The sequence below is a fragment of the Phalangium opilio genome, unplaced genomic scaffold (genome assembly GCF_054372755.1).
Source record: "Phalangium opilio isolate 3A_F unplaced genomic scaffold, DU_Popi_V2 ptg000053l_1, whole genome shotgun sequence".
Taxonomy (NCBI): Eukaryota; Metazoa; Arthropoda; class Arachnida; order Opiliones; family Phalangiidae; genus Phalangium; species Phalangium opilio.
The window spans coordinates 6,115,800-6,125,735 of NW_028324172.1; the positions used below are offsets into that span (position 1 = coordinate 6,115,800).

General features: G+C 36.7%; 1 protein-coding gene across 1 annotated transcript; it reads right to left on the reverse strand.

Moving 5' to 3' along the window:
* Positions 1 to 4,124: 4,124 nt before the first annotated feature.
* LOC149673317 (uncharacterized) lies at positions 4,125 to 5,819 on the reverse strand. The gene is made up of 3 exons (XM_089840255.1): positions 5,024 to 5,819; positions 4,872 to 4,958; positions 4,125 to 4,793 (listed from the first exon to the last, which is right to left on the reverse strand). The coding sequence occupies exons 1-3, from the start codon at positions 5,288 to 5,290 to the stop codon at positions 4,125 to 4,127; spliced, it is 1,023 nt and encodes a 340-aa protein (XP_089696381.1). The 5' UTR covers positions 5,291 to 5,819.
* Between the last annotated feature and the right edge of the window lie 4,117 nt (positions 5,820 to 9,936).

A 9,936-nucleotide genomic window follows, 5' to 3' on the forward strand; every position in this document is an offset into this window, starting at 1 on the left:
ATTCGAAGGGATGATGGGGGAATTAGACCTATTCGCGACACCCCCTTTGAACGCTAATATTATAACTAGTAGCGACGAAAGTTATCAACCTTTAAGTTCCGTAACGGATAGTGGACCTTTGGAATTTTTTGTCCCTGGCACGAGCGAACATTATATCGACCTTTCTAAAACTAGGTTAAGGCTGAAGGTCAGGGTGCTTCATTTGGACGGCACCGAAGTACCAGCCGCTGAAACCAAAGTAGCTCCGGTTAATCTTTTACACGCCGCCCTCTTTTCCCAAATAGACGTCTTTTTAGGAAACACGAGCGTTCAGTCCCCTAACCAAGGAGCCCCTTATATCGCTTATCTCGAGAATTTATTAAATTACGGTATAGATGCTAAAGAAAGCCAACTAAATCTAGGGTTGTATTATAAGGATAATCCGATCGATCCCGATTCCGCCTGGGTGGCAGCCAATAAAAATCTTACTACCAATGGGATATTAAGAAGAGCCGAGAGAGCCAAGGTATCGAGTACGATAGATTTATACGCCCCGTTACACGTTGATATTTGTCGCTTAAATCGTTTCCTATTGAATAATGTAGACGTTAGATTTAGGCTTATTCGATCCAAACCAGAGTTTTGCGTAATATCGAAATATAAAGTGGTTATCGATAATGCCTCATTGTACGTTAAAAGACTAAAAATAAATCCCGAAATAATGTTAGCCCACGCTACGGTATTAGAGCAAACCAGCGCCATCTATCCTTTGAATCAAACAGTCGTGAAAACCTTTTCAATTCCAGCTGGAATGAACGACGTTAATCGAGAAAACGTCTTCTTAGGTAAAATACCTCAAAGAGTAATCATAGGTCTAGTTCGAACCTCGGCCTTTAATGGTAATCATTTTTTAAACCCCTTTAATTTTGAAACCTTTGATCTTAATTACCTATCCGTCAACGTCGGTACCGATACCTATCCTTCGGAAGCCTTTACGCCTGATTACGAAAACAATCTATACACTCGAGAGTACATGTCGTTATTCACCTCTCTAAACACATACAGAAAAAACAAGGGAAATTTTATCACGTACGAAGAGTACAAAAAAGGTTACGCTTTGTATTGCCTAGATTTAAGCCCGGATGAAAATGCGGGGGCTAGTCATCTTTCTTTGCCCCGACAAGGAAATCTACGTATCAATATGAAATTTAAAAACAATTTACCACACAATGTCACGTGCATAATTTATTCCGAATTTGAAAATTCTATCATGATAACTAGGGATCGCTCGGTGTTATTTAATCCCGAGTAAAAAGGCTCTATATAACCTCTGATTTAAGAAGCATTCTCTCATAACCGGTTAGAGATGAATCAAGTACACTACCTATCGGAGAAGCAAAACATTTACGTTGGAAGCGGAATTCTTCCCGTCTTCAATGTCAAACGACTCGATACTAAAACCGAAGCGTCTTTCGACAGTTGTATTTGGAATAGTATATGGACTTTCGAAGCGGATATTGACGCTTTCTTTAACGGAATAACGGGACGATTTCTGACTTGGTTAGTTGACGGTACTCAGAGAGTTAAGCTAGAATGCTTCGTATGTCAGAGAGGAAAAATAGTTGATATTCGTCAATATATTAGAGGATCGAATAATAGATATAATATTCTATTCTCAACATCGAAAGGATTTTCATTAAATAAAGACAGTTGGTTAAGGTTAAAGAACTTGAAAAATGTTATTGGTAGCGAATTAAAGCGAAAAGAAGAGGCCAGAGAAATAATGAAGAAAATTATCTTGGACAGTTTGACCAATATTTTATTTAATTTCACTGATTCGTGCGAAAATATCAGCTGTCACAACGAAATCGCCCACGATATCACTTGTTTACCCACGGATACTAATTGGAGCGAGAGAGTGGAGAAAAACCTAATTAGAGCTATTCCGTTGCTTAACTACGAAAGCATTCTAGAATCCTTTGTCGAGGAATACGGAGATTACGAAGACGACGTCTCAATTTTATTTAACGATATTCTCGGAAACTTTGTCGGTCTAAAAACTGAACTAATGTACGGTTAAAATATATGTCACTCTTATCTCGCGTGTATTGGGTCATGGATTACTCTAAGGCGTCTGAAAATATTCCGAGAGGATTTGAAATCGTTGGAATGCGTTACCTCGGAGAAGAGCAAAATGAATTTAATATCGAAATTACTCGATAAACGGTGCCAAGGGACCAGGAGATATTCGCCAGAGAACAACCACTACCGAAGCTAATGTCCTAAATGATCCAGTGTTTAATGACGTATCTATTTAAAATATATTCTTGGAAATTTTGTCGGTCTAAAAACAATGTATTGTTAATTTTTAAGTAACCGAATAAAATATAAACTACTCTTATTGTTGCGTTTCCTATACCTACGTTATATATCAATTTTTTTTCCTTATTTAGAAAATATTCCAGAAAATTGTATCTCTCCCTCTTATATAATACCCTACAACTACGTTATATTATCAGATATCATTTTCGATCTTGTTTAGAAAAAATGTCTCTCTCAAACGCGTACTACGACCCCGAAAATCCCTCCTCTTTTTCCGGATTGGATAAATTAATGAAAGGAGTTCCTCAGTCTTCGAGGAAAGAAGTTGAGAGTTTTCTATTAAAACAACCCACCTATACTATTCATCGTTATCGTCGATTAAAGTTTCCTCGCAACAAAATTACAGTGACATCTATGGATGAGACTCATCAGGCTGATTTAATAGTTTTAGATAAACTTTCCAGATACAACAAGGGTATGAAATATTTGTTAAGTAATATAGATGTTTTGAGTAAATACGCCTACGTTATACCTATTAAAAACAAGACTTCCGCGGAAGTTATAAGAGCTTTCAAAATAATACATAAAGATGTTGTACCCACGAATATAAATACGGACGCAGGCTCTGAATTTTTAGCTAAACCAGTTCAGCAATATTTTAAAGAGAAAGGTATTCATCACTACGTAGCTTACGGGAATAAAAAAATTGCGATCTGCGAGAGATTTAACAGAACGGTTCAAGAGAAAATACACAAATTCATGACTAGCGCTGATACTCGTAGCTATCTGGGTGCGTTACCAAAAATAGTTAAGGCTTACAATCACTCGATACACCGCTCAACTGGTATCGCGCCAGTCAATGTTAACCTACAAAATGAGCATAAGGTGTGGTACCGTCTTTTCGGTACCATTAAACCCGGGACAAAACCAAAGCTAAAAGAAGGTGATTTAGTAAGGTTGAGTAAATTTGAAAAAACCTTTTCAAAGGGATATAAAGGCTACTTTACAAAAGAGATCTTTATTATTGATAAGGTTTTGTACCGTAATCCTCCAGTATACGTTGTTAAAGACAAAAATAACGAAATAATTAAAGGAACGTTTTACGAATACGAACTATCTAAAGTGATATGAATACGTTACAAATAAATCTAATATTATCATGCGATCAGAGGACAAAACCCTACTATCTAGGTACTTTTCCTAGAGACATGCTTCCCAGGAAACCTAGAAAGAAGAAATTTTGTTTTGTTCTGAACACGGAGAGAGCCGAGGATCCTGGGCTTCATTGGGTAGCCATTTACGTTGAAAATGGCGAAGGTAATTTTTTCTGCAGTTACGGGCAGAGCCCGGATACGTATAAAATTAACCTGGCCAAATACGCGTCCAGATGGATCTATAACGATAAATTAATTCAAGATATGTTCTCCCTTTGTTGCGGACCTCATTGTATATTCTTTCTTATTCAAAGATGTCTGGGAAATTCGTTTCATAGAGTTCTGAAAATGTATGAAAATAAAACGGAAATTAATGACGCCTTATCTTTATGGAATATTTGCCTGCACTTGTTAAGACATAGATATGAAAAATGTAATCAATAAAATAAAGTTGTAATGTTTAATAATCAGATACATTTGTATTGAATGCGAGAATAAAAATATTTATTATTCGATTATAATTTTTTATATAAATTGTAATTATCATGCTTTTATATATAATCAGATACAAGCTTTTTTATATACTCAAATACATGCTTTTATATAATCAGATACGTGTTTTTCAATATAATGAGTTAGATGCTTTTAATGTAATAATCATTATTAAGGTTATTTTTTTGCCTTTCTATAAGTTACCCATTCGATCTTAGATTCGGGCTTTTGAAGCTCTTTCAAGCTAGCTTCGCGATCTTTTTTTATTTTGGCTTGTGAAGGGTACGGTTTTGGTTTCGTAGATGGAATTTTCGCGAGTCTTTTTTTCGGCGAAGTCTCATCGTTAGGGTTAAGTTTCCGGAACTTTGAACCAGAAGCGCCCTTCGTTGATAAGGCCTGTTGAGACGTCACAGGCTGATTCGGTACCATGGGTGTTAAAACTGGCATACTCGGCGTTTGAGACGTCCCGGGCTGTTTCGGTACCACGGGTCCCATGGGTGTTAAAATAGGCATACTGGTCGTTCGAGAGAGAGACGCTGGCGTAGTAAACGACATCGCCGGTGTTTGACCCATTGCTGTACTACTCATTATAGGCTGTGGGGTAGTCAGACTCGAGGAGATATTAAAAGGGATACTTTGGGGAGGGGTAGCGACATTAGTAGGGACATTTTGGGAGGGGGTAGAGATATTAATAGGTATATTCTGGATAGGGGTTGGCCACGATGGAGGAATCCAAGACGAGGATGAAGGACTTAGAGGCTGTATCTTGCTTGACACTCCGGGTGCTGGAAAAGACGAACTCGTTGTAGGTGGCAAGATAGTAACGCTTGGTGGCTCCGCTAAACTCTTTAAAGATAAATATTTCTGAAGAGTTAAAAGGTACTCCTTCAATTTTTCCTCGGCAGAACCAGGTTTTCTCAGTACCTCTTTAATGGCGTTGTCTAAACTGTTAACTTCCTTTTGATTGTCCGTCAGTAAAGCCGCTGGTACTAAAACGCACTTTTTCATTATCTAGTAAAGACCGAAGCTATTGTCGGTATTAACATTGAAAGCAACGCCGGCCAGAATCCTCCTACCTGTTTAATTAACACCTGTCGCCTCTTTTTGTCGCTTAAACCTCTCTTGGATAAATACCTTATAACGTTTTTGTAACGTTGAAGTCTTTTCTTTTTATGTCGATTCAATGGAATACCTCCGTTCTTCAAATTATAACAAATACCGCTTATACAATCCAATTGGGGTCGCGTACACTTTGATATTAAAAGTTTTCTTTGTTTCACACCGCTTTTACGCAAGAGATTTAAAAAGGGTAATTGATTCCTAACCGACACGGGTAAAGGCATGTCTCGAAATGAGGTTAAATAAATTGAGATTTATATTTTATGGATTATTATTTTCTAACGTAGATTACCATCGGTCCTTCATTAGGGAATATATTGGACCTAAGTCTTAAACTATTATCGGTACTTTGTTTTAGATCTATTAAGATATAAGAATACGCTTTTTCGGTACACTCTTCGTACGCTTCCGTTAGGCGTTTGGTGTCTGTAGGAAAAAGCTGACGACTTAAATAGCGAACCTGGTTATTATCCCTAGGATTTTTAAACATAACGATATAAGAACAGTTCAATGATATATTTCTAGAATATTTACCTGGGTTAAAGACATTTTGAGACAGCAGCACGATGCTTAAAGATAAATGATGACTCCCGACACAAAAAAGATTACTTATAAACTCCTGTTTGGTACAGGTGTTAGCTAGATCGTCTAGGATTAAAAGATTATTTATTCGTTTATCAAAAAAATCAGGATCATTAGGAATTAGTCCTTCGTGGAATTCAATAGGTAAAAAGAGTTTCAGTTCATCAAAAATGTCCTGATAAACGCTATAGCAATAGACTATTCTATCAGGAGGTTTGTCCATGATAATGTCTTTATATTTGAGTAAATTTATTACCCACGTTGTTTTCCCCGAGCTGCTTGGACCAGCCAGTAAAATGGTCATCGGTGTTTCTAAGCGGAGGCGATATTCTAACCCGTTCTCCATTTTTAAAACGTTCTCTAATATCGTCTATGAATTCGTAGTTGACTCGATCTTCGTACGGTATCACTCTCACTTAAACAAGGTGGGAAAACGTGACCCGATGTTTAGTGGTCCGTTTTCTCATTTGACGTGGCAGACGGGTCTTGATGATTTAAATATCTTTAACATATAAGCCCAAAAACTAGATAAGGAAGGTACTTGCCATTGGAACTTTACATTTTAGAAGAATAACATCAATTTTTAGGGTACCCTCAAGTATAAGATTACGCTTAGACTGCGCCACCTTTTCAATACTAGCTAGTAACCGATCAGAAGTTAATTCATTTATAGCCATGAATCTTAAATTGATAGGGTTCTCTAAAGCGTCAGAGCTCAGGGCGAATCTTATTAAATTATATTCTTCAGCATTTCGCGTAACATGAGTTATGAGAGAATTCAAAATTTGGGAAAGTTGATCGTGAATATTTATTAATTTAAGTTCTTCTAAGTTGCGGAATTTAACGTTATATTCGGTTGTAACGCATCTATATTTCCTAGATTCACGGTTTGATGTTTTATCTATCGTATAATATAGCTCTGGTCGAAATTTAGTAGCTAAATCGACTGGTTTAACCTCATCGTCTGACCCTGAAGTGTCCGACGATGAAGTGTCCGACATTTTTTAGCGGGAAAAAACTTCAAATCTATATTTCTTTCCGAAAGCAAATGAATACCAATTTTCCCAGAAATTTAATGATCCAATGATAAATATTTAGTACTCACCAATCTTAAAAACTAGTTGATAGTATCGTTATTTCGACACGAATGAATTTCATCCGTTAATGCCGTGCTTTTATATATTTTAACCGTTAGAACTCACCTTCTATTTAGATCTTGGAACAATGTTACGATTAATATCTTCCCCGATAAAACCGTTTTCGAAGAGATGATTATAGAACCGTATGGGAAAAGGAAAAGGCATGGGCGTTACTAACCAATAATAAAACCCAGGCCTTTTCCTTCTCCTCAATGGAACCTTTTCTGGTTACGAGGCTCGAACCGTAAAAATGAATCCATTGTTAAGATATTTAAATAGCACCATGTTGGAGTGATTAACTGTTAGAACGCATCTTCTATTGTAGGTCTTGGAACAGTGTTACGGTTAATGTCTTCCCCGATAAAACCGTGTTCGAAGGGATAATTATTTGAGGGACTATGCCAATCAGTAGTTTGTTCGCAATCGTCAGCATCTTTTAATGAGAATAATGGTTGTAAAATGCAGTTGGAACACCAGCTTTTATTATAGTTCCAGATATAATTGCGTAGCACGTCTTTACTATTAACCTGATAGTGATCAGTTACTTGTTCATATTTAGCGTTTAAACAATCGTTTAAACTATGATGAAAATAGCAAGCGGGACATATTCGTCTATAATTTTGCGGGCAACCACAATAGCATATTTTTACGTAATATTGGTAATGTAAATGATTTTGTTCATTTGATAAGATAAATGGTGGCGTTTCTATCCGGTTGCGATGCACTAGTTCAAATTCTTCGAACGTTAAGGGACTGAATTCGTCGAACACTATTTCTCTCTCTATAGACGATTTTGATATACTTAAATCCAAATCTTCGAAAGTTCCAGGTGCTCGATGTTTATCTACTTCGGCGGCTTTAAAAAAGACTGATTCTATGTGTCCCCAAAAGGTTTTCGGTATGAAATTTTTTACATCGTTAAAATTAAAATATCTTTCATTATGAAACTTATATTTAAAAACATGCATTAAATTATTTATAGCTATATCTTGTAAAGATGTTACTTTAACGTCTTCTATTTTTTGTTTTTTTCTCGGGGATTCTATTATATTTTCTTCTTCCATTTCGGTCTCTTACTTTGATTCGCTGTATAAAATAACTATTTCCCTTTTACTAAATTTTCCAGTCCATTTGAAAAGTACAAAGTACTCACCTTTTTATAGAAATGTGTTATCGCAAATTGTTAGTAAAGTATTTTTTCGGTACGAATGAATCTCGTCCTTTAAGTCTGATCTTTTATACTAAATGAGCGTTTTCTTTTCTAGCTTTAAGTCAAAGATATCTATCCTTTAATGTAAGGGTATGAATAGCTCTTTCTGATTACACTTAAGCGGAGTCATATTACTTATTATCGTTACTATGTGTATGGATTCAATAATATTAATTTTTTTAAACCTTCAACCACATCTGCTTCTCTTTAGTTTTATCCAACTAGTTCGAGTGAAACCTTGGGTCAAGATTAGACTTAGTTATAAACAATTCATAAAATTTTCCCATTGCCGATGAACGCCTTTATTTTTTCATCATTATATCTGTACATATACAGTGATATTAAATTTCATCTTTTAAAGTCTTCAACCACATCTGTTTTATTTTATCCAACTTGTTCATTTATAACCATAGGGCTAAATTTTGTTAATTTATAACTAACTTGTCCTATCGCCGACAAAGACCTTTATTTACGTTATTATATATGATGAATAGGGATTCTCTTCAACACAGCGCTGTTAATACCATTAAACGTATTCGCGACATCTTGTTTAGTCAATTTTCTGATAGTAATATCTTTCTAGCGCAATGACCGAGTAGCGGATAGTATGTAGGCGTAAATAAAATCGTCTCGAGTGAAATTCGAGACGTTAACAGATTTTGAATCGTTGATACGTCACTATATAACGCATACTGTGTAAGAAGATCTCCATTAGAAATCAATGCTCTCTTCAAGGCGAATAAGCGAGATAAAGAGAGCATTCTCTTATCAGACAAAACTCTGTCTAGCAATTACGTCACGACTAAAGACAAGTATAGACACGTCCTAAAAATCTCTTCAACACAGCGCTGTCAATACCATGAAACGTATTCGCGACATCTTGTTCAGTCAATTTTCTGATAGTAATATCTTTCTAGCGCAATGACCGAGTAGCGGATAACATGTAGGCGTAAAGAAAACCGTCTCCAGTGAAATTCGAGACGTTAACAGATGTCTAACATACGTCGCATAAGCTAACACCCTCTTATCTAAATCTGGCGATTACGTCACGACTAAAGAAGTTCACGCCCTTTAACCAGTTAAAAAAGACCTAATCAATTGGCGACCCCCACCCTCGACCAATAAACGAACTCAAAGAAACCCCCCCGGATAAAAAACCGGTGTTCCCCCACTCTAGACACACGCGAGTATACACGCGCGGGTCTAGCGCGCTAGAAGGCTGGCGGCACACTTAAATGACCTAATTAACTCTCCATATTTCGGTGGGTTTACTACTAATCTTGTTTTCTCGGTAAATAATTATTAGGGGGCTTACCACAATTACCTCAATTTTCACATTCACCCAAATTTTGCCTATTTCCGTTATACCTTTGATTTGCTTAAGCATTAAGTTTAAAATTTTGATTTTTTCCTATTGCCACTACCAGACAAAGAGGGAGGACTATCCTATCATATTCTGTAATTCGTTCATTTAGACTTTGAGCTCTTTGAGCTACCTAGCGATGCTAATTGAACTCATTTTCGGTTCAATTTGGCGACATAAGCGCTCCTTTTCTAACATATACGTCAGAACGTATTCATTTGGCTTTTGCCTCCTACGCGCGAATTTGTCTTTAAGTTGATTTCAGAAGTCGATACCAACAAACGCCCTGCAAAAACGGTCGCGAAATTCCTCCCATGTACCGAAATCGACGTGTGCCCTATCCCACCAAACTAGATCACCCTCTAACATGCATTCCATTTTTTGAAATAGTTCCTTTTCACTAAATCGCGATAATCTTCTGTACCTTTCTACGTCGTTTAGAAAACCCAGGGCATTGTTATATTGGCACTAGATGGACTCATCAGCACTAGATCTCGTGTGATGATATGGCTCCACACTAGATCCCTCAGTGTCGAATGGTTCAGCACCAGCGTTCAGGTCACTATTATTCTCGTA